Genomic DNA, 26831 nt, shown 5'->3' on the forward strand with positions numbered 1-26831 from the left:
TTCAACGTATCATACTCCCAGGGTAGTACAGAGTCGAATGGAATGGCCTACAATGTGTTGAAAGTTTCGCAATCCATCTCCATCCCTCGCACAACTCATCTGAATACCCTTACCATTACCCTAACGGGGTACCGTAGGGTCCTGAGTAAGATGGAGGTGAATGATACGTGATGAAACGTCGTATTTATTGACAATTTGAGCTCGGAATGCTCTAGACACAATTGACTCCAATCATTGCTTATTGGATAGCCCATTTTAATTAATTCAATTCAAACAACACGAGAAATATGGGGCACCTGAAGAAGTCAGCTGTGTGAGCTGAGCTCGTATCAGCCACAGAAATATGCAGGCAGATGCAGGCAGATCCGCATAACTTCCTATTTAGGAAAATGAGAAACAACCTCGTACCCTGTACCCCATACTTCGCACCTAGTACTCCATACGGAGTATCGATTTGCTCAATAATCTTCCCGACAGCCAAGAAAACCTCCTGGCTCGTGTTATTATAATACACATTTTACCAACCCGGCAATTTGTGATTCCCTTGTCAGCAATCATTGATTCGTATTATTTCACTTCTCCTTATTTGAATTTCATCTCAATCCGGGCGAAGATGAAGCTAGAGGAGTAAATGAGTAATATAAAGCAATCAATTATGCATCACACATGCAGGTGATAGGGCATAAGTATGAATTTGTTCGGCCATGATATTCGAGACCCACACTTTGGCAGGCTTGCAGAAGATGATTTCCTTCACAAAAGCCGAGAGCTGAGATCGGATAGTTGCGTGACCAATTGCAAATCTCCAGGGAATAGATTTAGCTTTTAAGCCCTACAGGTTTGGTCACTATTTGCTCTCAAGTACCTTAACGCTAACCGATGTGATCATTTATGCATCAACTGGATACGTCAACTGGCCTACATGTGCAGGATTGATTGCGATGAATGCCCCTTCTCTCCCGTGTTCTGTCCCTGAATTGTACCATACAACAAATATGGAGCACGGAGTGTGTACTTCCATCGGAAAGAAATAGATCCGCTATAGAACCACTTGGTTTCTCCACTGATATAGGGAGGTTGGCTGCGTGATATTGAGATCGGCAAGATCATCGAACTCCATGCATATTTATTGAGTTTGCAATACTTGGCGACTTTTCATTAGTCCCATTACTCTGTAATTGGTACAGAGTATAACCCGACAATTATAATATGGCACAACTGAGGTGAGCCTTGAACAACGCATTCTAAGTTCCGATATTGCTTGATAGTATCTACAAAAGCCCCTTCCACTCCACCACAACAATCGACATCTTCCCTCGTCCTTTGTTTGGGCTTGCCGGAGTCCAGTCCTTGAATGTACCAATCTCCACAAAGTTGTTCTTCTCAAGTACTCTCGAGCTCCCTGTATTCCCAACAAAAAAGCTGCTTTTAAGAAGATGAAGGTTCATCCGAGGGATACCCCAGTCTTGAATGAGAGTTCGAACAGCAACACTCATGACTCCTCGGCTGTGTTGAGTGGGAGAAAGATAGTCTGTCAACACTGTTAGCAATTGAGCTCGAGTTGCATTGGGGTGTCCATACATCCTATACCCCAGACGATATCCTTGTGCCCCGCAGGCAAATCGTTATTTTGCTTCTGTGCCAGCGCAAGCTCTGGGCTATCAGGTAGCAACTCATAGAAAGCATACCGCGTGAATGAGATGTCTCCTATCATGACATCTCGAAGCGGTGCGCCGGTCGCAGAATCTCTTTCTGTTACTTCGCGTATGCAAATGAAAGGACATTTATCAAAGAACTCTGGTTCCTCTTTGCCATTTGAACCACCGCCCTGCTGACTTTGCGATGTTTCGAATTCTTTTTGCAGAGTAGACAGGATATTTTCATTCTCGGCTATTTTCATTTTGACCCAGTCCACGCCGTGCTCAGGCAGAAAAGGGTAGGGTGGCCCTATTAGCCAGGAGTACACGCGTGAATCATTGAGTATCTCGGTCATGACAGCAGATGTCTCCTCAATCTGGTGTTCACGGTATGGAGTGATGATGATGTTTGCGCATGGTGCTGGGAGTTGGAGATAGGGCTCTTTAGTGAGCGGGTTATAGTGGACAACCATTTTCACACAACTCAGACCAATTGTAGAGTCTCAATTAGAATACTTATACTCCGTACAGATTCCAGATGTTCACTTTATATAGGTTTGCATTCTAGCTTCGCAAGGCTCCTTAATAGCTTTGTGAGTCACTCGGCAAATGGACCCTGGAGGCCTAACCAATTGTGGGCAACGCTACTGTTAGCCCGATGCTACCTTGCACGGAGTAGACAATTTGATGACTCCAACCTCTTCGCTAGTTACTGTCCCTCTGTTGTTCCAATAGTCTGTGGGAGGATATCTTGAACGAACCCACACGGTGTGATTCAGAATGCCATGCAAACCATGACCAGAAATACTCTCGCCCCCACGATCTCACGCTCTCACAACAAACTAACTGCGCTACATATGAATATACATGCCATGTATACCTGTGTATTTATCTATCTGGAGGTGGCAACTACAGTGAGAGATAGCCCCAGCAACAGCAGTGGGGATGATCAGGGCAAGAAAAATCGGCGCATAGTTCGAAGGCTACTGATCAAGACCACCTCTGCCACCACAACGTGATAATGACCGACAACATCCCACAGGAAATAGATGTCAAAGATGCAAAGACGAACAGCAGAGTATAAGAATTCACTGGAATCCAGATAGCAAAGCACAGAAGCACACATATCGCTGTGTGTAGGCAAGTCGGCGAGGAAGTACTGCTAGCATAGATGAAACATTCGAGGCAAATGAGGTATGCAATATATCAATGTATTTGTATGGCGGGTGGTATCAATTAGACAGTCCGCTGAGAAGGTTCAGAAAATGAGAGCGCTTCATAATGCTCTATTATACACAGACTCCGCCAGGTGCTATCACCATCTCGAAGAGGCATTGTACTTCCGCTTGGGTATATGAATGTTAATTTACCGGCACCCGACTGGTCAATTGCTCTAGACGCCCTGCCAAAGCTCGGTGTTTGCGCATGACCTCCTCCCATTCGTAGGCCATATCTTCAGTATCTTCCTCCTCGCCCAACTCGGTCAAAATCATGCCAAAGTCACCGCCAAGGCGACCAAGACTTGCGGCACAGTACAAGAGCTGGGTGAGAAGACTTTCCCTTGAACTCCGATCTCGGACGTTAGGAAGATAGGAGCGCATTGTGTCTGTGAGCAATTGCACGAGGTGCATGGGGAAAGTAGCCAAAGCCGGAGGGAGACGTTGCAAGGGGTCATCTGAGTGTGCTGGCTTTGACTTGGCCTTGGAGTGGGCGTCTGCACCTCGTAATCCTGAGATGGCAAACTCCGATTCAGATTGCTCAGAGTTAAAAATATTCTTGTATAGCGAGACAATTGCAAAGCTCTGCTCGCGGAAAATCTCAATGTATCTTTTTAGGTAGCGGTCAGTCTGCTGACCACCAGACCACGATGTCGTATCTGACTTGTCCTTGCCACCGAGTCTCCGTTGGGTTTCTTGGTCCGCGAGTTCGCGGAGAGGATCCAGGGCTTCAAGTGTTGATACCAAATGCGCTAGTCTGCAGACCAGGAAGATGGCCCCAAAAGCGCCTTCTCCTGTCCCGACTGCCCCATCACTCTGAATCATATCTAGATCCGGGGCTACTCGCCGCAGCCAACCCACGGTTCGGATACCAGCTGCTAGCCGCAGGTTCTGGGTTCGAAGCCCCGTGATCAGATTACTTGTCATGTCCTTCATAGCATCCTCCGCCTGGGATGCAACATCTTGAATCAATGATGATTCGGGGTATAATGTTTGTAGTCGCTTGATATGTGCATGTAGGTCGAGTGCAGAGGAGTAAGTTGTAGAGGAGACACCGGTACCGGAGTTGACCGAGGCCGCGGAGACGGCTTTGGACAGTAGACTTGGGAGTTCCAAGATATCCGACAATCGATCGACATTGCGAGAGAGCTGCATCGCTTTCTTCCGTCGCTCTAGTGCGGCATTGTCTGTGATTTTACTGTATTTGGTGGAGAACCCAACGGCCTCCTCGTCGAGTTTAGGGATAGCATCGCGTAGCTGTTGCGCCTCGCGGGTCAACTGTGGGACAGAGGTACACAGCGTGGACAAATTATCGGCAGAGGTGACAAATGCTCGGTGCGAACGGTTCGATAGGGCTTGAAGGGACAGAAGGGTTGAGTGGGAGGATTGGGCGAGCGATGGGGGTTCTGTGGTTTGGAGAGCTTCGAGTGACAAGGTTGAGAGGCGAGTGAGATACTTGTCAGTAGTTACATCATGCGATTGAGTTGGATCTAGATGTGGAGCAAGTAGCTCCAACAAGTCGGCCATGGCGGGTTGATGCTATTCGGAAGTTGCGTAAAAGAGGCTCGCTGAATGGATCACCCCCGTTGGCCCGTGCGGGTCAGTTGTATCTCCGACTGGAATGAACTTTTTCTTTTGCTTTTTGAACTTCTTTCTTCCAGACTGTTTTCCGCTTTAGATAGACGGATATTTCGGTTCTTTTTTTCTTTTCTCTTTTTTCCCCGTCGTTGTCCTTTTTGCTGCGAATAGGATACTTCTACTAGCCCCTCCCCCGCATTCGAAACTCATTACATTCCCCATGACCCTTCCACCATGGGGAAACCACGGGTAAGTCTTCATTTCTGGGTGATTGAGATGTATATTGGCTTAAGCTGACCATTCTACTACTTACAGATGATCATTTTAGTCCGCCATGCACAGTCAGAAGGCAACAAAAACCGCGACATTCATCAAACTATTCCAGACCACCGTGTGAAGCTCACTGCTGAAGGATATCGACAAGCGCAAGATGCAGGCCATCGACTACGTGACCTCCTTCAACCCGATGATAAACTTCACTTCTTTACTTCCCCCTATCGGCGGACAAGAGAGACTACTGAGGGAATTATTCAATCTCTAACCTCCGATACACCCTCTCCTTCGCCCTTCTCACGACACACAATCAAAGTTTATGAAGAACCCCGGCTGCGGGAACAAGATTTTGGTAATTTCCAGCCATGTTCCACAGAGATGGAGCGCATGTGGATGGAGCGGGCAGACTATGGTCATTTCTTCTACCGGATTCCCAATGGTGAATCCGCAGCAGATGCCTATGATCGAGTGAGTGGATTTAACGAGTCCCTCTGGCGCCAGTTTGGTGAGGATGACTTTGCAAATGTGTGCGTTCTGGTTACGCATGGTCTCATGGCACGAGTATTTCTCATGAAGTGGTATCACTGGAGTGTGGAATATTTTGAGGACCTTCGTAACATCAATCATTGCGAGTTCCTGATTTTAACCCACAACCCAGAAAACGGCAAATACACACTTCAGAACAAGCTTCGGACCTGGTCAGACCTACGGAAAGATCGAGAGCGTGAAAATGCATCCAAAGAGCAAGTCCCTGCGCCCGCCCCGTCTGCTGGTCATAGCCTCACAGACCATATCCCAATCCGACGCAAGTGGGGCGGCTGCCCCGACGGCTGTACCCATGGCATGACTGCAGAGGGGAAACAGTCGTTGCGAGCGAGTCTACTGAATTCCATGCGTCACGAGCATGGCTACGCTCAGCCAAAGCATGCCGATGACCATGTAGGCAATTTTGGCTCCAAACTTCACAAATCTATATCCATCGACGATGTAGTATCGTCCTCGGAAGACAGTTCGGCGCAGAATGATACCAACCACAAACCTAGCACTAGGCACGTCTCCAACCCGCAGCACAAACCTCGCGACGATGACAATGGGGACACCACAAAGCAATATGATTCTAGCTCAGAAGCCCGGCCAAACGTGAATCCATTGCATCCAAAACGACCGAACTTCCACGGGCTGAACCGAAATAGTGAAGACCATCTCCCCCACCTACCAACAGCTACATCTTCATCATCAGCGCATCTAAAGTACGCCCTCCTCCACCTTGGCGGCCGTGACGGTGGGGGCTCGATGAGCGGAGCGAACAGCCTCGCCCCGTCCGACGACGAAGGCGACGACCACGCTCACCACCGTCACACTGCACCACGCTCTCCTGGCCTCGCCACTGGCAGTTTATCCCATGCGAACCAGCATCACTTCGAATTTCCGTCCAGCGAGCAAACCCAACAGCCAGTTCCCTCTCAGGGGCATGAAGATGACGGCGATGATGAGATGAGTGGCAATCGCACTGAGAAATTAAAGAAAACTCGCCTGCACCATCCCCATAACCACCACCACTATCATCACCACCACCATGTTTCTTCTTCTACCGACCAATCCGAACACCGCATGGCTAATATCCTAGGTGACGGAGATGAGTCATCCACCCACTCCGAAACACACATGGGAGGACAAGAAAGTTCGTCAACAGATTCCCCATCTCATCTCCACATCGAGGAACTATCCTTAGAAGAGCAACAAAAGCAAGACCAGAGTATCCAAGGGAGCGTCTACTAATACTGTTCCGGTTTCTTTCTTTGATGCCTTGACTACTTTATACCTCTGCATACTTCTCATTCTCCTTTGCTAGTTCTTGTTTCTTTCTTCTCTGCATCTACTATTACGACCCGCGACGACTGTCTGGATGAATTTTGATTACCCCCTAGTACAACTGCATTTTTATCTATCTCTTATTTCAGGCTAGAATCCAATTCTATTACAAAAATTATTACGAGATCTGAATTATGGTTTATTAACTATCCAAAAGGGAACCGCCAAGTAACCCAAGACGTCGCTGAAACTAGCAGTAGACAGAGAGCAGAGGCTTACTACTTTAATAGGTGATACTACTCAAAACAGAAGATACGAGGGAGATATTGATACAAGTCTTAGGACAAAACACCAAAGGTGTGTAGCCCTGACAAGGACAACGGTTTGCCACTAATTCAGTGATATATCTTCAAAGAACTGGGCGTCAATAGTCATAGCCATAGCCACAACCACGGACGCCAGTATCCAGGTCAACGCATGACCAATGGAGACGGGAAATGTGACGGCCCTGGCTCGCCGGCAGCGCCGAATGGTGAAATGCAGATATATGGAAGCAAACCAAAAGAGCAAGCCAAATTCAGATAGACTACATAAAAGGTCAGGACCAGTCACGGGGATTGGCTGGACTCTTGAGATTAGACAGAAGATGCATCGAGGGTATCGATATCTCCCGGATACATGCGAAGATGCCACGGAGAGAAGGGGCCCCAAGACCAATCGTTTGCCATTTGTGTCACAGGTGACGAGAGAGAGGTGGGAGCGATGAATTATATCATGCGGCTAAGAAGGTTGGAAAGGTTCCTTGAATTGTTGATCTCATTGATTGGAGAAAAAAGTTTGATCAGAGGAAGATAAAACCAAATCGAAGGAATCGAAAAAAAAAAAAAAAAAAAGTGAATGAGTAATTGAAGATTTGAGATGAGAATTGAAAAAAAAAAAAAAAAAGATTAACGTCGGGCACTGCATATAGCGTGGCGAATGGGAATAATGTACCGAGATGAAATGGAAGTGAAAAGAAGAAAGGAAGCACTCTATGGGTAATCACCGCGAGACACAAATGCCAAGCATAAAACAAAAGGACCAAGGATATAAACCGAAGTCGTGGGTAATAAACAAAGAAGTCAAATTTTGGGGATTCGTGATAGTCGTGACTGCGGAGCCGGCAACCTTGGGAGTGAAAGATCAAAGACCCAACAATGAGATTCAATATAGGACTCGATGAAATCGAAGTCATATCAATATAACAAGTGAAGTCGAGATTTTGCATCGTGGGCTTGCCGGGAGCATGCCAATGTTCGCTGTGGGAGCGTTTTTTTTCCTTTTTTTTTCCATTTTGTGAATTTTTTTTCGCCTTGCCAAACGAGAACCAGCGGACGCAGAACAGAAGTACTTTTTGGAGACGCGGTAGGCCAATTGCTCAGAAGCAGGTGAAAGCAAAAGGAGGCAAAAAGGTCGAAGGCGCGCAAGGATGAAATCAATTCAATCAGAAGAAACGGCATCGAAATGAATCCCATGCGAATCGCCCAAACGAAGGTTGAAAGAAGTCTAGAGTTGCAGTAAGAAATTCAAAGAGGCATCAAGACTTGTGGTCTTGAACCGCTGACACCGTCTGTTCCATCCGGGGTCGTGAGCAGAACATGCCAAATATCGTCAACTAGGTTGCGATCATCGGCTGCTGCATAGAGGGGAATGCATTGTTGCACATGTAGTGCTCGAGATGCTTAGCACAGTAGGTGCATCCGCACGACGAACCATGACCCGTCCAAAGACTCTGTGCGAATGGCAGGCCGTACGCCGGAGTGTGGTGGTAGGACGGGGGCTGGGATCGAGGTGCAGGGTGAGCCATGTACTGTGAGGGTGCGTTCCAGCCTCGCGAGTAGGGCGGAGGCGGAGGCGGGTTGGCGTAACCCCAAGGGCCAACTGAGTAGTAGTCAGGGGTAGTGGGGCCGCTGGAAAGGGTAGAGGGAGGCGAGTATTCGGACGCGGTCGGGTTGAGCCAGGAGTTCTCAATTTGCGAGCTGCGCTGGTACTGCGGCGGGATGGGGCCTTCGGGGGACATAAGGGGCTTGGTGACAGCCTGGCCGCGGGTCACGTTGGTCTCGAGAGGCGCCAGAGTCTGGCGGGACTCTTGAACCCGAGCCGTTGCCTTGGCCCGCCAGGTATCCCAGTGCGCGCGCCACGAGGCGAAACCATCCTGCTTGTCGTAGATGCGGTCGTGAATCTTCCAGTCGAACGCGAAAAGCCATTCCAATTCCATGTGGTTCAACTCAGCAACGGGGATGTTGCTAACCTCGGCCCAGGATTTATTCTGGAAGGTATTGTCATCGAGGAATTTGCTGCCCAACAGAAGAGCCACAGTCAACATGCGATAGACCTGGCTACTGTCTGTCTTGGTGAAGGCGCGTTTGGATGACAACAGGCGCACACGGCTGGCCAGGTAGAACAGACCGAGCAGAATGGTAGAACTTGGGAGGCGTGTCGAGGACAAAATCTGAAAGACGTATTTCCGAAACTGGGGGGGGAACCGAAGATCCTGGGTAGATGCTTCGCACAAGGTCAATATCTGCGATGGTGATGTTGGTCTCGAACAAATCATACATTCCCTGAGCCATCTCTGCCACAAAGTCGGACATGCGATCCATCTCATAATCTAGGTGAGCTGCAACACCTCCAGTTGCCTTTTCCTCCTTACGGGGTTGTTCGGGCTGCTGTTGCATTGGGGCGGCTTCCTGTCGACGGTATTGAGGCGGAATCGTAGCATCCATGGGCGGAAGTTGGACGTTGCTGCGGATTGAGGGCAATCCAGTGCCAACCATGGGGTTGAACATGGGCTGCTGGTTCATCATGTGATGATCGCGAGCAGTGTTCATCAGATGGGCGGACTGGGGGTGGAGATTCATCGAAGTGGGTTTGGCGTAGCACAGGGACTGCGAGTACTGTTCGATGAACTCATTGCCGCTTTGGTGGTAGCGAGGAGGGAAACCCTGCGTGACCAACTGGGTAGAATGATGGGTCTTCCATACGACCACCGTTGACATGGGGAGGCGTAGGCAGGCCGTGGTGGCCTGGGACGAAGAAGGACGGCATCTTGAGAAGGGGAGGCGCAGTAACCAGTTCAGGACGGAGAGCTAGACGTATTCTATTGCCAGAAAAGGCGAGGAATCAGCACACAAGGCCTCCGGGATAGGCAAAAGCCAGATGGACCGAGAGACAAGAGTTAAAGAAACAAGGAGACGAACCGTCTACTCCACCAGATCCTGATCCTGGGGGGGAGGGAAGAGAAGAGCGGTGCTCGCAAGCGGATCGCTCTATCGTATTCCTGTGAGGCAGTCTCTAATTGAATGACATTGAGGTGCGTTCAATGATCCAACGGACAAATGAGGGTAAATGAGAATTGGAAGGAGCGTAATGAACGGGTGAACAATACACAATCCTCTCTTGGAGTGTCGAAATGACGCAGCCTGGGAGGGAAGGTGATAGATCACAACCCAGTCAATTCAAAAGTGCTTTGAGAGGCGAATAACCAGGTCGAAGCGAAGCGGAAGAGCCCACGTAGAGTGAACTGAACGCGCTGGGAGAATGAAGAGCACCGGTGGAAGAAAAAAAATTTCCCCACACGTAGACGCAAACCTCACAGAATGAGGTGATCAACGACACTTAGTGAAAAGCTCGTTGACACGGGAGAAGGTTGATACAGAAAAGAGGTTGAGAAGAAGGATGAAGAGAAGAAAAGTGTATAGGGGCGTTGTGTGGGAAAAGGCCGTTGGGTTGCCCCGGTAATTTTACCTGTATTTGTGATACAGGGAAGGAGTCACTCGGTCCACATATGGAAATTCTAAATTTAAAGAAAAAAAAGTGTTTCGCACATTGTGTCTCTAGTACTTGTACTACGTATCAAATAAATTAACTACTTAGTTAATAGGCTCCTACAATGTAGAAATAATGTAAATATGTATTATACTCAATTCTTATTGGACTTCCTTGATTCTCACCTTACTCTTTTTTTTTTTCTTTCTTTTTCTTGTTCACTATAAAATTCTATCCGGTGTTTCCCTGATAGCTTGGAACGTGCACAGTGCAGATATTGTACTATATGCAGTGTAATTGTACTGTAATTGCACTGTAAGGTTGTCCATCGTAGTAAAGAAAAAGGGCCCTAGACCCTTAAGGCAAACCCGGTGATGCAACCCCCGTGTCACTGGTTCTCACTGGTTTTCTCTGGTATTGTATTCAGCTTTAGCAAAAAAAAAAAAAAAAGAAAAACCTAAAAAAAACTAAAAAAAGACCTTCCGGGCCAGGGCTCTTAGTAAGCCCAGTTATATTTCAATTCCAAGAGTACGTTTTAAAAAGATTGAATAGTGAAATGTAGTAATTAAATGTCCTATATTATTAAATGACTACGGAGTACCATTATTATATCTACATAAAACAGAAATACATTGTAAACATCGAATGCCGCATTCCCTCCGTTGCTCAGTCTACAAAACCCCCCCTACGTACTACCTGCGGAAGTGTTCTTCCATACCCACTCCCCAACAAACGTACTCCAAATTATGTACGGAGTACAGCTACAGGGTATGGAGTATATACAAAATAGGCGCTATAACCAACAAACTAACATCCTTACAGCTGTCGTCGGGTCATTTCCTCTTAGTATCCCTCGATATGCAATCACACACGCCCATTACCCCGTACAACCAAGCAAGGGCAACCGAGACCATCCATCTGACAACCACTCCATCTAGCATTCTCCCTACCTCTTTTCTTTAGTCCCTCTGACATGTCAGACACAGTTTAACTGGCCACCTAGGGAGGCACCGGGGCTCTGACTCACCGTAGACAACTCCACCCTCAAGGACATGGGTGTTGATCCCTGCAGCCTGCATCCTAATACGGAGTAGCGTGATGATGCATGGCCAGGTGTACATAAAGTGCTCCGTCCATGTACATGCTCTTGGAGGCAAAAACAAGTGTCTTGACAGGTATTTATCTGAGCTGACAGCCCTTCTATATTTATGTGCCTATCTGCTTAAAAGGCGCATACATCTTCTACCAAAAAAAAGTCCCGCATATATATTGAGCCTTTTTTCCCTGAGAGGGGTCTAGAAAGACATTATTAATCTTTAAATACTTAAAATACTTAAATACAACAGGCACCGAAGACCGTGCGTACTAATACATTCTAGAAAATCACAAAGTCCCTCGGACCTCGTGCCTTGCCATGCTCCATTTTCGATGCAGTTCTTCCGATTGTTTCAAGGTACCACGACCTAAATGTACATATAGTACCTGCCTACATACCTTGCACTACGGATGCGATGATTATGATATAGATAATAAATGCGCTAAAAGCTCAGCCTACAGAACACACAAAAAAAAAGAAGGAAAAAAACCGGATAACAGGACCAACGATGCCCGACCGGCTACATTCGGCAGCTTTTTCCCTGAAACAGAACATCTCCATATGTCCTAGCTGCACTATATGATTCAAATACAACATAGGAAAAACCCCAAACTGTAATTTCCCCCTCAAATCCCGTAAACTAAGGGAGAAATCGGAAAACTCGGCGGCAAAGCACCCCTCCTTGTTTTCTGGGGGCGGGGGAGGCGAATAAGAGGCACAAATACATATGTTGTACAAGATTAATCGACTAATGACCTCGGGGACACTATGTCATTTGTCATTATCGAGGTCTATCATCTCTTGGTTCTCGCAATTTCTGTTTCGGGTTATTCTTACATATGCCTATATTGTATAGTTGAAGTATATAGGTGGCTGGTCTGTTAATGTGATTGGTATTCTACTATGCTACCCCCCCAGCTGAGCGTTTGTGCTTTTACGTCAGGTGTCCAGGTCATGTCTGAATTACAAACGTAGGAAAGAATAAAAAAAAATAAGATTCGCAAGTTGGAGGGTTCAATACACTGCCTCTAAATGGGCCGTGACAAGCCCGCCAATGAACAGAATACTGAGAGGCAACCAATTACCAATTGGACAGGCGCATAAAAACGCCTTTAGTATAAGAAGAGGAATGTCATTAATCTGCAAGTATTTCAAATATTTCAAACATGTTGCAAAACAAAACATAAATCTACTATTAAATGGGAGTTTGAGGGCAAACACAGAAGCTTTACTGGACGTATTATGTGGTTTAGACTCGATCCTCGACAACATACCAAAATCCATTATAATCCATATGGAACATGTAAAGAGAAAGATATATGTATACTCAGAGGAAAAGCGCGAGAGCGGCAATAGCACCAAGAGCAGACAGGATGCCAGGGACAGTGGAGGACGAAGCACCATTGAACACAGGTGATGCACTTGCTGAGTTGCTGCCTTCGGTGGTAGAACCCGAACCTATGCCTATGCCTGTGCCTGCACCTGCACTTGCATTAGTAGGAGAGGAGGCTGTGACGGAGGAAACTTTGGCCGTGGCTGAGTGGATGCCGACGAGGCTTGAAGGTGTAGCTGAGCTGATGCGTGTGCGTGTGATGCTGGGCAGGCTGGAGATGTGGCTGGCGTTGTTACCAGCGGAGACGCTAGGGCTAGAGCTAGAGCTGGTCGAGCCTTCACTTTCACTCTCGCCCTCGCCCGCCGATACTCCTGAACCAGATGCATTTCCACCAACGCGAGAAACACCAGTCTCACCAACAACCCCTCCATTGGTAGTAGTGGTGCCTGTGACGGTGATAACAGAGTACGCAGTCGGGATGTTTGTCTCGGTGCTAATGACAATAGCCGTTGTTTGCACTGGAATAGATGATGTGTGCACTGCGCTGGGTGCCGTGGTGGTAATGGCGGTGTTGATGGGGACCGAAGTGGTACCGGCAACGACAGTCTCTGTCGTGGTGTGTGTCGTCTGGTCGTGGGCTGGGCAATCGGTCACTGTTGCCGGGCACTGGGTTAGAGTTACGGTTCTGGTTGAAAGGATTGTTGAGATTGTATAGTCGTTGCCGTTTCCAGATGGGCCGGTAGGGCTGGACCCCTCGGCAGTGGTGGTTGCATCCTCAACAGGGCAGACGGTGGTTGAGATGACGATAGTTTCGGTTGTAATATGAGTTGTCTTGTCGGTAGCTGGGCAATTAGTGACAGTCGAGGGACAGGCTGTGATAGTAGCAGTGCGGGTGGTGAAGATAGTAGAGGTAGTCATATCCGGCGTAGGGGTTCCAGCTGGGGAGGAGCTAGTGGGCTCCATGGAGGCAGGGGTTGTTAGCGCGGTGGACTCGGAAGATGCTGGTGCCTCAGGGGTTGAGGCTGAGGACTCAATGGCACTGCTGGAGGAGGGGTTTGCCGGCCCGGTGATAGTAGTTGTGAAGGTGATACGGTCTACGGTGCTACTTGGTGAGACCAAGGAGACGTGCGATGAAGATCCCAATCCTTCAGAGCTGGGATGGCCAGGCGGGGAGACAGAAGAAGCGAGCGGAGCGCTAGTAGCCTCAGGTGAGCCCGATGGTGTCTTGATAGGGACCGAGATGCTGGTTGAGGTGGATGAACCACAGCTTTTTTCGAACGAGATGTTGGTCACATCCACTGTCGCGCCCGATATCGTCACATTGGGGCAATCAATTAGGATGAACATGTCGACTTCTGAGCTAACAGCTGTCCATTGTTTGGAGATGGTCTTCCAGGAACCAGCTGTCAGAGTGCTAGTGCCAACATCTGCACCATTGAGTAGGAGATTCACTGCACAAGTTGGACTGTCAACACCTGAGTCAGCTGTCTGGCGGAGATCGAAAGAGACAGTATAACTCTCTTCTGCAATGGTGCCGGTAACCGTCTGGGTCAACAGGGTCTGCGATTGGATAGCTTCGGCACCCAGATGCCTATCACAAAACGCGAGTTAGTTCGTACTCTACAGGAAACTTGTGCCTGTATACATGGTTGGGCGAACACGAACAGGTATCCATCAAGGGCGGCACCGCCGTTTGGCGGCAGGACAGTCCACACACTATCGTCGAGATCAATACTCTCAAAACCCACATCCTTAATCAAGTTCTCAGAACTACAACCCGAGAGCGGAGCCGAAGAGGGAGTCGTTGGAGCAGGCACGGTGATAGTGAGTGCAACGGCCGGAAGAATGTGGGAAAGCCACATTAAATGGCTTAGGGCGATCATTTTTGTATAGAATCTAGTGGATTTAAACGAATGGACAGGTGAGTAAACACCACGAAGGGTCAAAAGAAACCGTAAATTTGGATGAGCAAATGAGATTACCAAAAATGAGGATATCGCGGGCTTTTATTCTGGAGCCTCTCTACATTGCAATCTACCCCAAGACTCCCAAGGCTCCTAGTGTTGGAAAGTAAGATGCGCTATGGTCAAAACCTTTGTTGCCATGACATGTGGCGTAGCGCTCCACTCCGGGGATAATAAGCTGGCAATTTGAAGCGACAATTGTCTCGTTTAAGACAAAGCAATTGGTTCCTGCATGAGCGTGCCTGGCCTAATTTAGGGATCAAGTACACGTCAAATGAGCGCTTAGAATGGAGGGATTGGAGGTTGTTGTTCTTCCACTTAGGGCTTGGCATGTCCCTATTGCTGGATGCCATATTATTGCTCCCTCAAACAGGAAATTGAATGGAGCGAACCAGGACTCGGACTGTCTAGCTACGGTTTTATGCCCTTTCCGATCGGCGCTATAATTTGTGTTCCCTAAAATGGCATGGGTCTTTCAATAGCTTGGTTTATTCTTGTAAGCGCTATGGCCCATCGGTAACCGAGAAATCCAAGACATGCCGAGAATTTCAGACAACGCGTTGTACAAGAAAAAAAAAAGGACATCTCAGAATCAAAGGCTGTCAACCGAACCTTGGTGACAGCCTGTTTGTCCCTATATATGCCACCCAGCCCCAAAACGCCCAGAAAACAGAACAGGTCGGGTAGAGAGCGAATGAACGCAAACCCTTAATGTACCCAATGACATAATGACACACAATGCACCTGAATGACAAAAGACAAAAGAAATGCTAAAAGACAAAAATAAAGCTCTGAAGTTCATCACATCATATATATCATACCTACCCGACGCAAGAGACGTGGGCAAGAAACAAAAACAGAATAAGAGAGACGCATATAAACAGCCACGATCAAACAGTGCCGTATTGGCCGCGCTCTGTGCCTAACAGAGCTCGCCCCTCTTGCGGGACCGAAGATTCCCGTGACTCCCTCCGAGGTGAAGAAGAGGGGATCCAGCCGCGCATCCAGCCGTGAACATGTCTCCAGCGACCGCGACCGCGCTTTGGGTCATCCCCCTCGCCGCTGATGAAACTTTCGTCATCTTCATGCTCTGGACCATCGCCATACATAAGAAACTGAACCCCCATGAACCCGTCCAGTCCCAATACACCAAAGGCACCCAGGAAGAACGGGGTAGCGCGTCCGATCCATTCCAAACGGTCATTGCCATGGCTATCGGCCCAGCCGCCGCCACCGTATGGAGAGAAATCAGACCAAGCATTCGGGTTTGTGAGTAACGAGCTGGAGTAGAACAGGTTCCCACAGAATGCGGCCATGAAGAGTAGTGGGGAGAGGCCTTCGGTGCTCTTGCGCTGATAGTTCTTGTATAGCTGCGGAGGGCGCGAGCCGAGATACAGGATTGTTGACATCCAGGAGAAGACGCGGCCGATGACCTCGAAGACGGCCTCCCGCGGTGCCTCGGAAATGGGTGGATGAGGCTTATCGGTAGGAGCAGCGTTGACGAGTACGGCACAGAGGAGTGATGCCATGAGCATAGTCCGGGGTAGTGCGAATGGCGGGCTCTGTGCGCTGCTTCCCATCCTCACGGATCGACGCGAGGAGCTCAGTTTCTCGTTTGAATATGAAGCTGCTTGCCCACGGGTCGAGTTAACAACTGACCCGGCGTGGAAACTCACATCCTTAGCCTCGGAGTGCTTGTTATCCATGTTAACGGGGGCCGGGGTTTGATGGTCTGAGTCGCCTGGAGGAGGCACGCCTTGAATGATGTCTCGGGGAGCCGAGTCATGCGAGTGTGACGGGCTGCTGTACGAATCATTTTGGCGAGCTTTGTAATGAGTGTACCAGAAGAACTGGAATACCAGAGTGATATCAACAAAAACATAGTAACTGGCAATTACGACCTGCCACCCTGCCTGCCGTGTGTATAGCGCCCCAACGAGATTGCTTGCATCACCAAGACACCAGATTACCAAGAAAAATATCGATAAGCCTGAGGTCGATTGCACTTGGAAGTTCTTATAAATCTGGGGTAGTTGTGCGAAGAGCCACGAGACTATGCTGAGGGTCCCAAGAACGGACGAGATCGCGGCGAGAGGAGTGGGGATGCAGATGTGGAGATGCGAGGAGACAGCGGTCAGGAAGGGGGAGGTCGGTTCACAGTGATCAGGAAGGGTCCCAAAAAGGAGGTTCTGTAATAACGGAAGAGACATGGTCTATCGATGGGAGTATCTTTGATAGATATAGTGGCTTGGTACAGGCCTTAAGTAGTGCGTGTAGGATCGTGGACATCAAAGTATGGGGTAAGGGCGATAAGCGAATCCGAGGCGAACAAGATAAGAGAGGATGTATACTCTAAGTCTAATAGAGTTAATAGAGCGAGCAGATCTGGAAAGAGAAAGCAATAAGTAAGTGAACAAAAGCAAGAACTGGAGAGAACAACCCTAGGGGTCATTCTGAAGTGTCACGAGAGCTGAATCGCCTTATCGAGTTCATCGGGGCAGATCGGATGACTCATGCGATAAGCATAAATGGGCGTATCAGGGCTTCACCGGGGTTGGAAATGCAGGGTACTGCATTTAGGTAACACAAGGATTATGTTGTACTCCGTACTCCGTACTCCGTCGGTCATAATGGCTATTATAGTGATTAATTAGTCAAATATTTTATATCTATGAATGTATTACTCCCAGTCTCGCCCGAGATTTTACATCACCCTATAAATGGATAACTTGGAAGTCGAAATGACACACCTGAAGCCCATATCAATAAGCAAAAATGAGCTTCAGAAAAAGAAGAATATACAACGATACAACAGGTTCAATAAAAATCCATACAACATATACAGCATTGTAGAGAAGGACAAGTGTGGACATGACGTAGGAAGAACCACCATCAGTTGATCCACTCCCGATTAGCGAATCCTGCGGCGTTATATTCCCTTAAGATATTCTAACTATGTACAAAGTAGCCCTTAGGAAATGCCTTAAATTGACCAAATAAAGTCTGATAGGTCTTCTTAAGAGCCTTCGGACCTTTAGTGCCACCGCAAAGGTGATTGATAAGATGAAAATATACCCTAAGCTCAAGCGCAACCCCCCCTCCCCCGCCGGCAGGGTTGTCCGCGAGAATTGTGCCTACGAACGCTAAGTGCCAATATATACAAAAGAGACACCAATCCCTCCTCCTGGAGCGAAATATGTAAAGTTCCAACCTTGGAATAATTTCTCCTCAAGGTCTTATGAGGCTGCTTATAAGTCTAGCTACCGTCGATACTCCGTATTCTAGGTCTATTCCTCCCCACTACGTACAGTCAAAGCATAATGTGATCCTAGTCGAGTCAGGTGTAAGCGAAAGATCAAAGGAATGGAAAGAGCAGCGCGGCTCGGAAAAGGAACTATAGTGGAGCTAGTGCATATAGAGTTTGATCATCGGGGTATTATCAGGTTAGGGCATGTTGTTATGAGATTAGTTACGATTAGTTACAGGTTAGCCTTATACACGGCAGCGTGCGAACACCCCATATAATAGGGGCACACCAATGAGAGACCTATGGACAACTAATGGCCAACTCTAGTCTTGGTCGAGGTCCATTTTTTTTCAGCTTGCCAGTGTTTTGCCGTGCAGATCGACACTTCCCTCCTGACTAAAAATGGGCGTGCTCTGGCTGGTATTTTAGCATGTATAAGGCCCTTTGCCCACCTCTGGGTGATCTTCCTTTTATCATACCTTCATCTGCTCAAGTTGCTACTCTCTTTGTGAGTTCTCTCGCGTCCACTCTTTTTTGCTGCTATCAGCGTCCGTTCTTTTATCACTTTGATCAATTATCAATCACGCTACTTTCTCTTAATACTTAACGTATAATTTCCACGTTTATTCCGACAATATGAAGCAATCTATTATCACTTCCCTTATGGCCCTTGCCGCCTCTTGCTCCGTAAGTGGAACCTCCACTATTTCGGATTATCCCTGGATATGAAGCTAATATTCTATGTCTGTGCATAGGGTGTCCAGGCCACTGAGAGCTTGATCAGCCTCCCCGTCGGTCTCTGTGCTGGCATCCTTGGAGATGCCGAGTGCAAGCAGCAGAGCACCACCAACGGCCTCATCAACGTCCCCGTTAACGCCTGTGTGGCTGCTCTTGGCCAGGCCAAGTGTGACCAGGCCACTTCTGCCAGCAGCGACAGCGAGTCCTTGATCAACGTTCCGATCAACGTCTGCCTGGCTGTCCTCGGCGAGGCCCACTGCAACCAGAGCTCTGACTCCAACGGTGGCCTGATCAACATTCCTATCAACCTATGCCTAGCTGTTCTGGGTGAGGCTGATTGCCAAGATGGATCCATCTCGTCCTCCGCAGCTTCCACCATCCCTGCTGCTACCTCTGTGATTGGATCTTCCATTCCCACCTTGGCGGCTGCCACCACTGCTCCCTGGGTCGCCCCTGCTGTCACCAGTGCCCCTTCGTCCTCTGCTGTTGGTGTCTCCCCCGTGTCCCCTGTCTCTTCTGGCAGCCCTAGTCCTTCCAGTGTCGCTGCTGGACGCTCCTCTTCCGCCAGAGCTTCCTCTGCAATTACCGTGACTGTTACTCGCACCAAGACTGTCTGCACTGCTACCTCGGTCTGCGCCGCTGCTACTTCTGCTGGTGCTAAGACTTCTTCCCTGCACCATGTTACTCCTATCACTACCGCTGGTTCTACCACCGGTACCTGGGTCACTGCTACACCCAGCCCTGTCCCTTTCAACGCTGCTGGACGTTCTACCGTCTCCGGTGTCGCAGTTGTTCTCGGCGCCATCGTCGTCGCTGCTTTGCAGATCTAAGTGACGCTTTGAGCTTACCAAGATACCTGTGACAGCAAAACTTGTTGGTGACTATTTGTATTTGTTTTCTCCGGTGGTTGGAGCTACTGTTGACGATTATATTTCTCTTGGTGCTAGACATATGACTCCATCTTAAATTTTACATTTCTTTTAATGATTTATACCAGACTATTTTGAGCAACCGTGGTATCATGATATATGTAACATCGCCAATCAAGAATCTTAAGAAATAAATTCGCAAATCGACCTCAACAGCAATCATCCCATGATTGCAATTCCCACCGAACAATTTGTCGCCTCACTTGACTAGGCAAGAATAATACCGCCCTGGACATAGCCGCGCACAGATCGCCGGAACCGCATTACTTCGCGGAGGCATAATACACCGAAACAGTATCTGCATATAATCAGTAAGCAGAGGCGTAATCAAATCAGGAGGATGTGGCGACCGTACATAGCTCCCAGCATAAAAGGACCCGTGATGATCTTGTAGATATATTCGCCCAATCCGGGACCTAAAAAGAGCACAATGCGAAGATAGACTGCGATTGAGAGAATATCAAGAGAGGCATTGAACAGCGGATGAAAGATGACTCCTCTGCGGAGCAGGACAAGATGAACTGAGGCCCAAACCAATGGGAAGAAGTTCTACATAATATTAGCTGGTCAAGAATTTCAGCCAATTCGAAAAGAGGTCATTACCACAAGCAGGAAAAACCCCCACGATGCTCCTACGCTCACCAAGTAGAGGGGTGAGGGGAAGCTGGCGGCTATACACGCCACTCGCAGCCATTTTGATGTTGTCCAATATTCGTCATCGAATTCCGTAGGGAAATGGATAGACATTTTTTTTAAAAGGCTTAGAATGAAGGGAATAAACAGCGGAGTTGGTTGAAAGATGAATGAGTGTGGAAGAGGGGGTTATGACTTGAGCAGAGCTGCGCTCCTATTGCAATCAACACTGCCTCTGGCCCCCTTGGCCCCCATATTATTTTACCCAATGGCCCTATTAGCCCCCTGAAACTTTTCGCAGAAATAATATCTATTAATAATTTTTACTATCTAAGGGAAATTGGTAGTGTACTCACCGGTAACTGTAGAAGAGCCTCGCGATTGAGGCTTATCCACTGCCCGATCGACCCCGGATTTATAGCGGGCGTTCATCAATTTACTAGTCTAGTGATTCACTTAATTGTGCATCTCATCACAACGTGAATTAATCACAAGTCCATCTATATAAACTGCGCTTATATCCCACCAAACACGATGACTCGTTAGCTGCAGAACATGCGTAGACATATAATACGTACTATACATGCCTCAGCATCTGTTGGGTAGAACAACCCAGTTTCGACCTGGAAAACGCTTCGATGGCGTGTCTATCACTGGATGAAGAGGTCTTTGAGCTCATAGATGTGTTGGAAATATGGTGCCCCTGTAGAGCAAGATATACAAGAATTGTCGGTCGCTTATGCGACCTTGTCGTGTCTTTTCGGATATTCTTTTTAGATATATACAAAGGTAGTTAAAAAAGGCATACTTTATGCCAGAGACTTTTCTATGTATGACCTTCGAACGATTAATAACCTTTGACAAAGATAATAACAATTTGTTCTAATACGTAGACGAAGACATTAGTGGCACCAATACTGGATTCACTAGGATCCACCAAGATGAAGGGACGTGGTTATAAACTGGCAACTGACTGAGGAAGTGACTATATAGATGTAGTCCCTAAATATTGGACATTGATCTTCTCGATTGGTGTGGGGGTTGATAATATAGCTTCAGGATGCTTGAACGGCCGGTGCGATATCAAAGCTAGGCACTGTCACTCAGATATCATGTCCATCGAGTTTCAATGCTAATGATGAATTACCTTATAGTACTGTTGCCAGAACCGCCAGTCATAAGTAAGATGGGGATTAAGTGTCAGCCCAGGCGTCTTGGTATGCTTGTGACATCACGGCGCGATAATGAACACAGTCGAAGCACGAGTATACATAACCAAGTGATGCTAAGACAATTTTGCTGTATTGAGGGGTTTGAAGTCACTGGCGGCCATTCCTCCGTGAGACTTTCTTAGTCTATTTTGGGAAATGAACAAAGGCGGTCTTCGTGGCACAAATTAGTTGGCGCTTTGTGTTTGATCTACCTCAAATTATCGTGTTCCAATTCCAGTTGATTTCGTACACTTGACAAAGCTAGTGGACCCATCTCTCTTATTCTATATCAGTCTTGTTGCCTTGCCATCCTTATTGTCTTGGAACCATTCAATGCTCAGGTGAGGTGGTACGACCCCTCTCAGTCATGTAGGTTCATTGTCATGCGGTCCATTGCCCAATTATCAGGCCACTCCACACTACAAATCACGCGGCCTCGAAGTGATGCAATAAGACGAATTGATAGGCACGTAACTCCCCGCAAAAGACCAGGAAGGTTCTTTGGTTCGGGTAGGTCATTGGACAATGGTTGTCAGCGGTCGTACCATTCGTGGACAACCCGTCAACATGTGTAAAATGAATTACATCACCACATTCCCCGCATTCTGGGGTAATATATATATATAGATGAAGAATTGACATTTCTGAATTCCAGGAGTTTCACTTCTACACTTCATCAGTTATCACAACTACACAACTACACAACTACTTCACAGATTTCCAATATGGACAATATGGACAAGTACAATTCCCAGTGGGTCTCGTTCCACATTCGGGACCACATCAAAGATGGCGAGATCTTAGTGCAGAACACTGTCATTGAAGGGTATTTATAATCCCAGGAAATTACAATGCTTCTACTAACACTCGGCAGCGGCGAGTTCGCCGACCCCAGCGGCCGCCGCAAGTCGCTCACTGAAGAGGAGATCGATGAAATCAAGATCTCCCCCGATGGCGTTGGCGAGATCGGCGCTAGCAGCCGTCGCGGCAGTGAGGGCCGTCTGGACTTATTTCATGACAATGACAAGATCTGCGAGCTCCACTGGGAAAACCGTGGTGGAGAACACGCCAACTTGGTTGAGGTGTTGGACAAGAGCGACAAGTACACCATCCAGCATGGAGGATGGAGTTCTGAGAGCGGTCCCCTGGGACATGTCTTTGTCGATGTCATGGAAAAGAAGAAGTAATTGCGCTCCACAGGCTGCATCAACTCCCTACTTGGGTGTTGAAGAGCGAACAGCGTTGCGGTCCGTGGAGCATAAGTGGCAATATTTGGCGGGGAAAGTTGGATGTATCATCAATACCGTAAACAAACCCAAAATACCAAAAACAATTCAAAACTTGGAAAATCAGTGTCAATTCTTTCGTTCCGTTCTGTATCCTTCAAATGTTTATAGTATGAATCCTTGTATCGATCCTTAAGTTATTTAGTTCATAGAGTAGCGAAGAAATTCCAGAGTACCCATCGGATCACACGGCATTTTCTGGGGCGACGTTATTGATACCGAACACGAGCAACGTTTGATCGCCGAGGAATCAGTTGTATAGCAGCTCCGCGTCCTCTTCTGGCAATTTGTAAATACGTAATATGCTAATATAACCTTGAAAAGAATCAACCCTTGAACAGACAACTAAGAGTGCCTTCCGCAAACCAGGCCTTATCCTTTCTCCAGCCGTGGACGATCAAATCTCTTCCCAACTTCACCACCTCTTCAACTTGCTTTTGTGTGCCCCATCCAGGGACTCTACTTCCCCAGCAAACCAGGTGCACACCAACGTGGATCGCAGTTCTGAATGCCATTTCATCTTCAAGGGGCCCATATCCCTCCAAGAACCCTTGAATAATCCACACTCCACCGTCCACATTTTTGAACAGCTTTGTTTCATACAGCTCAGCAATCATTTGACCCAAGTCTAGTGCGCGGCTTCCAATCTGCGACAATTCCCAATCGACAATGAACATAGTTGTCGGAGATTGATCAGTGAGAGGAACATTTGGAAGAAGAACACTAGAAATCACGTCAGTAACCTGGCTCAGTTCATGGAGTCTAGATCCAAGAGAGCATACTTTCCAGTCCAAAAGTCACCGTGAATAACTCCATATCCATTATCGTGGCTCTGTTGCTCAAGCTCTGCTGCAGCAAGGTCACGAACCTTCTCGAGAATGTCACGACTTCCCTCTAGAATATCGGGGAAATTTCCAATGGTGTCCAGCAGTAGAGTGTAGTTCACCCAGAATTTCAAATCTTTCATGACTTTGTTCTCGCCAAGCAATTTTTTAGTTTCGATTTGCTGTTCCTCGGCCGTCCAACGGTGAAACGATCTCAGCCAGGATCCAAGGGCTGTGCCCAAGGCTCGCCCCGAGGATTCGGACAAGTCATGAGAAACCTTCGAGAGCAGGAAGCTCTTTAGGTCGATTGAATTTGGAAGGTCTTCGAAAACCTGGGTATTCGTTTCCCGATTGAAGTCCAATAAGCGCGGTGGTTTAACTGTTATTTTGCCATTTGTATACACTGCCATTCCATCGAGAGCTTGAAGGATAGCTTCCTCGAAGTGCTAATTTGATATCAGTATAGTTCAAAGCAGGACCGTTCAATGGACAGCGACTAACGCATCTTGTGACATCGATTTTAAAATCCGGGTTCGAAGCCGAGTGATCTTTCGTGTGTTTGATGACGACAGATTGGCCAGTTGAGGAAAGGGTACCTCGGTAGACAAAGTTGGCTGTGCCTCCAGACAGGCGCGTGAGCGAGGAGCATGCGAAGGGAGTGGGAGAAAGTTGCTGTGCAATTATATCCCGTGTTTCATCCCGTTCATCTGTATTTGCGGCCATTTCGTATGACTTGTTTGAGTGAGGGTAAAAGATTTCAAGAATGCGCATTCGAGTGTTTCCCCCTCTAGGCCCAAAACGCGCTAGTACATATCCGGTCCCCGCATTTACAGTGGAGACATCTCATGCACGATACATAATTCACTCTATGTCCTGGACATATATGGACCGACCACGGGATTCTAGGATGCAAGCCCAGGTTTGAAAGTTTTTTCTCGAGTACGAATTGCTCCACGCCATAGCCATTGCGGAACAGTCAGTTTTCAGTCTTCTCAGCCTAGGATGTTGGCATAGGTCAAATGCCTGATTTTGTAGGGTTGATGCCTTAATATGCCTGAATTATAGACCGCTTTCGACACCGATATATACTGTGTACTGTAACAAATCTTTTCAACAGAGATATTTGGTTGCTCGTAACACCTTCAACATCTAGAAATAGGTGCATATGGAGATTTGTATTAAAAGTAGAGCCAGAACATAAACACAGTGTCACGATAATGTTATTCCTAGTTACTCCTATAACTAGACTAGGCCACGTGGATTTCCCTGGAATGAATTGAAAATAGTTGTATAAAAGAAAAAAAATGTGTTTTCAGAGATCGATGGATCTTGATTGGGTGATAAAGCCTGGGGATGCTGAGACCGAAATCACAAGGCCCTGTTTGCTAGCCCTAGAGTCAATGACTGTAGAGATAGTTTGCTCTCTCTCCTTCTCCCTCCCTCTCTTCTTTTCTTCGGTCTCTCTCCGATGGCCAATACAGTCGTATTGATCTGTCTCTTGATAGCTCCTCCGAGACCTATCACGCGCTGCCTACTTTCAATACCGGTAGCAGAGAAGTGAAGTCTGTGTCTTCATAAGCTGTTTGACAGGGAGGTCCTTTGCCATCCCAAGCATTGGAAGAAGATCATTCAAGGTGGCTGGTGGTGGGGTTTTGCCATCGGAATTGTCTTGAGTCCTGATACCGCTGTAGTCGTAGGTGCGGTTAGACGGCATTTCTTGCTGCCAAAGCCACCAAAGACGATCGATTTGTGTATGGTGCATAAAGAAAATGGGGTCTAAATATATGCAAGAAAAAAAAATAAAGTCAGTGGTGAGTAATTGTTGAAAAGTTGTCAGGTTCGAGTCTTACCATTCGGTGATGTCGCGGGGGACATATCTCCCCCAATAGCAGAATGGACGGCACCATGAGGACCTGATTCAAGAGCGACTCGGTATGAATTAAAGTCTCGCAGCTTGGAGATTGTTTTGATAACAGCGGGGGTATATTGGGGTCCCAGCATGTTACCAATATATTCAGTGCCGTTGTTAAAACTGCGGGATAGACAATGAGGTGCGTGACTATCCTGAAGATATGCCGGACGCAAGTTTTTGAAAGGACCATCCACCACGCACTCATATTTGTCCTTTCCTACCAAGTTTGTATGCTTTGGATCACCATTGCCTCCTACGCCCGTGTGGGCATCCCATATGGTAGAATGCGCAGGGTCACTGGAATCCAGTGTCCAGTCCCAGTAGCTGCAGATGAAGTCAGTCAGTGACAGATATAGTATAGAGGTGAACATTGGAAGACCACTCACGCCATGCTACCATTGTAACCGCATTCCTTGAGGGCTTGTTCGTATACGTGAACATAGTAACGATGCCATGGGAGAAAAGATGCCACGAAATGAACTAAATCCAGATGTCAGTCAGTAATTGCGTGAAGCATAAGAACGGAGGTGCACGTACTTTGACTGTTCAGCTTATTGTGAACATAGGCAAAGTCATCGTAAAGTGTCGAGTTCAGACCCAAACGTGAAGGCGTGGTAGCCAGGCAATGGACAGCTTTCGCATAACCGCTCCGCTCCTGGACAGAGAGTTGTCGCCACTCTTTGCGAAGGGCTGGTTCCGGACACGGGGTGACAGCTGTAGCAAGCGCACTGCCCATCGCTAGTGCAAAAAACAACATTTCTGTTAGAAACATCTTGGAAGATATACAAGGCTAGCTGGCGGAGTATTCAAGCGGATTTTCGAATTCCTTTGCGCGAAGAAAACGTAGGTTTTATATCGCTCCGATTGATTAGGGGAGTAGATCTTCTCCATATTGCTCATTTCTATATATGGATATATTAACCTCAAAAAAGAATGTCTGAGACAAAAGATAGGCAATTTCGCTAGCACTATATTTCCATTGGTTGGATAGAACACGCCGCACAGGATGCCACGGTAAAATGTTGTCCGGCTGTTTCATAGGATTTTACCGGAGCCTTCCAAGGAAATCTATAGAAATATCAAGCCTAAAAAAATTTAAATTTTTTTTTTTAAAAAAACGGGTGTTTATTATGAGGCTCCAGTCGGTTTGTCTTGTGCGGTACGGTTGTAGAGATTGTTGGGAACTATGTCTATGATCAAATCTAGAGGTGATGATAGTAAGTGGTTATTAATGTAGCTTTAGAGTGAGCCTTTCCACTACAGGACTATCAGAGCTCTCTGGGAACAACCAGAGACTTTAGAACGCCTTAGTTTGAAGGCTCGTTCGTTGCAAA

At 47.4% G+C, this 26831-nt stretch overlaps 12 protein-coding genes across 12 annotated transcripts; 3 read left to right on the forward strand and 9 right to left on the reverse strand.

The window, feature by feature from the left end:
* Window positions 1–1260: 1260 nt before the first annotated feature.
* On the reverse strand, window positions 1261–2110 carry N7487_005140 (GNAT family N-acetyltransferase; the record flags this gene model as incomplete). The annotated part of the gene is made up of 2 exons (XM_056872887.1): window positions 1261–1531; window positions 1582–2110. 2 exons carry the CDS (start codon window positions 2108–2110, stop codon window positions 1272–1274), a joined length of 789 nt encoding a protein of 262 aa, XP_056730607.1. The 3' UTR covers window positions 1261–1271.
* Window positions 2111–2998: 888 nt separating this feature from the next.
* On the reverse strand, window positions 2999–4381 carry N7487_005141 (Dor1-like family protein; the record flags this gene model as incomplete). Its single annotated transcript, XM_056872888.1, has 1 exon — window positions 2999–4381. One exon carries the CDS (start codon window positions 4379–4381, stop codon window positions 2999–3001), a length of 1383 nt encoding a protein of 460 aa, XP_056730608.1.
* A 285-nt stretch (window positions 4382–4666) lies between these two features.
* Window positions 4667–6484, forward strand: N7487_005142 (acid phosphatase DET1; the record flags this gene model as incomplete). The annotated part of the gene is made up of 2 exons (XM_056872889.1): window positions 4667–4681; window positions 4748–6484. The coding sequence occupies 2 exons, from the start codon at window positions 4667–4669 to the stop codon at window positions 6482–6484; spliced, it is 1752 nt and encodes a 583-aa protein (XP_056730609.1).
* Window positions 6485–6987: 503 nt separating this feature from the next.
* Window positions 6988–7784, reverse strand: N7487_005143 (uncharacterized protein; the record flags this gene model as incomplete). Its single annotated transcript, XM_056872890.1, is given in 3 exon segments — window positions 6988–7103; window positions 7123–7297; window positions 7563–7784. 3 exon segments carry the CDS (start codon window positions 7782–7784, stop codon window positions 6988–6990), a joined length of 513 nt encoding a protein of 170 aa, XP_056730610.1.
* Window positions 7785–8171: 387 nt separating this feature from the next.
* Window positions 8172–9604, reverse strand: N7487_005144 (uncharacterized protein; the record flags this gene model as incomplete). The annotated part of the gene is given in 3 exon segments (XM_056872891.1): window positions 8172–9050; window positions 9070–9513; window positions 9554–9604. 3 exon segments carry the CDS (start codon window positions 9602–9604, stop codon window positions 8172–8174), a joined length of 1374 nt encoding a protein of 457 aa, XP_056730611.1.
* Window positions 9605–12747: 3143 nt separating this feature from the next.
* On the reverse strand, window positions 12748–14636 carry N7487_005145 (uncharacterized protein; the record flags this gene model as incomplete). The annotated part of the gene is made up of 2 exons (XM_056872892.1): window positions 12748–14344; window positions 14419–14636. 2 exons carry the CDS (start codon window positions 14634–14636, stop codon window positions 12748–12750), a joined length of 1815 nt encoding a protein of 604 aa, XP_056730612.1.
* Window positions 14637–15607: 971 nt separating this feature from the next.
* N7487_005146 (PQ-loop repeat-containing protein) lies at window positions 15608–16927 on the reverse strand (the record flags this gene model as incomplete). The annotated part of the gene is made up of 1 exon (XM_056872893.1): window positions 15608–16927. One exon carries the CDS (start codon window positions 16925–16927, stop codon window positions 15608–15610), a length of 1320 nt encoding a protein of 439 aa, XP_056730613.1.
* A 1673-nt stretch (window positions 16928–18600) lies between these two features.
* On the forward strand, window positions 18601–19532 carry N7487_005147 (uncharacterized protein; the record flags this gene model as incomplete). Its single annotated transcript, XM_056872894.1, has 2 exons — window positions 18601–18651; window positions 18720–19532. The coding sequence occupies 2 exons, from the start codon at window positions 18601–18603 to the stop codon at window positions 19530–19532; spliced, it is 864 nt and encodes a 287-aa protein (XP_056730614.1).
* Window positions 19533–19958: 426 nt separating this feature from the next.
* Window positions 19959–20378, reverse strand: N7487_005148 (uncharacterized protein; the record flags this gene model as incomplete). The annotated part of the gene is made up of 2 exons (XM_056872895.1): window positions 19959–20180; window positions 20274–20378. 2 exons carry the CDS (start codon window positions 20376–20378, stop codon window positions 19959–19961), a joined length of 327 nt encoding a protein of 108 aa, XP_056730615.1.
* Window positions 20379–22200: 1822 nt separating this feature from the next.
* On the forward strand, window positions 22201–22662 carry N7487_005149 (aegerolysin family protein; the record flags this gene model as incomplete). The annotated part of the gene is made up of 2 exons (XM_056872896.1): window positions 22201–22301; window positions 22350–22662. 2 exons carry the CDS (start codon window positions 22201–22203, stop codon window positions 22660–22662), a joined length of 414 nt encoding a protein of 137 aa, XP_056730616.1.
* A 425-nt stretch (window positions 22663–23087) lies between these two features.
* On the reverse strand, window positions 23088–24308 carry N7487_005150 (uncharacterized protein; the record flags this gene model as incomplete). The annotated part of the gene is made up of 3 exons (XM_056872897.1): window positions 23088–23484; window positions 23544–24031; window positions 24087–24308. The coding sequence occupies 3 exons, from the start codon at window positions 24306–24308 to the stop codon at window positions 23088–23090; spliced, it is 1107 nt and encodes a 368-aa protein (XP_056730617.1).
* An 814-nt stretch (window positions 24309–25122) lies between these two features.
* N7487_005151 (tyrosinase family protein) lies at window positions 25123–26254 on the reverse strand (the record flags this gene model as incomplete). Its single annotated transcript, XM_056872898.1, has 4 exons — window positions 25123–25361; window positions 25436–25821; window positions 25884–25977; window positions 26035–26254. The coding sequence occupies 4 exons, from the start codon at window positions 26252–26254 to the stop codon at window positions 25123–25125; spliced, it is 939 nt and encodes a 312-aa protein (XP_056730618.1).
* Between the last annotated feature and the right edge of the window lie 577 nt (window positions 26255–26831).

The sequence above is a fragment of the Penicillium crustosum genome, assembly GCF_028827405.1.
Source record: "Penicillium crustosum strain IBT 35664 chromosome Unknown utg000002l_segment0_segment0, whole genome shotgun sequence".
NCBI lineage: Eukaryota > Fungi > Ascomycota > Eurotiomycetes > Eurotiales > Aspergillaceae > Penicillium > Penicillium crustosum.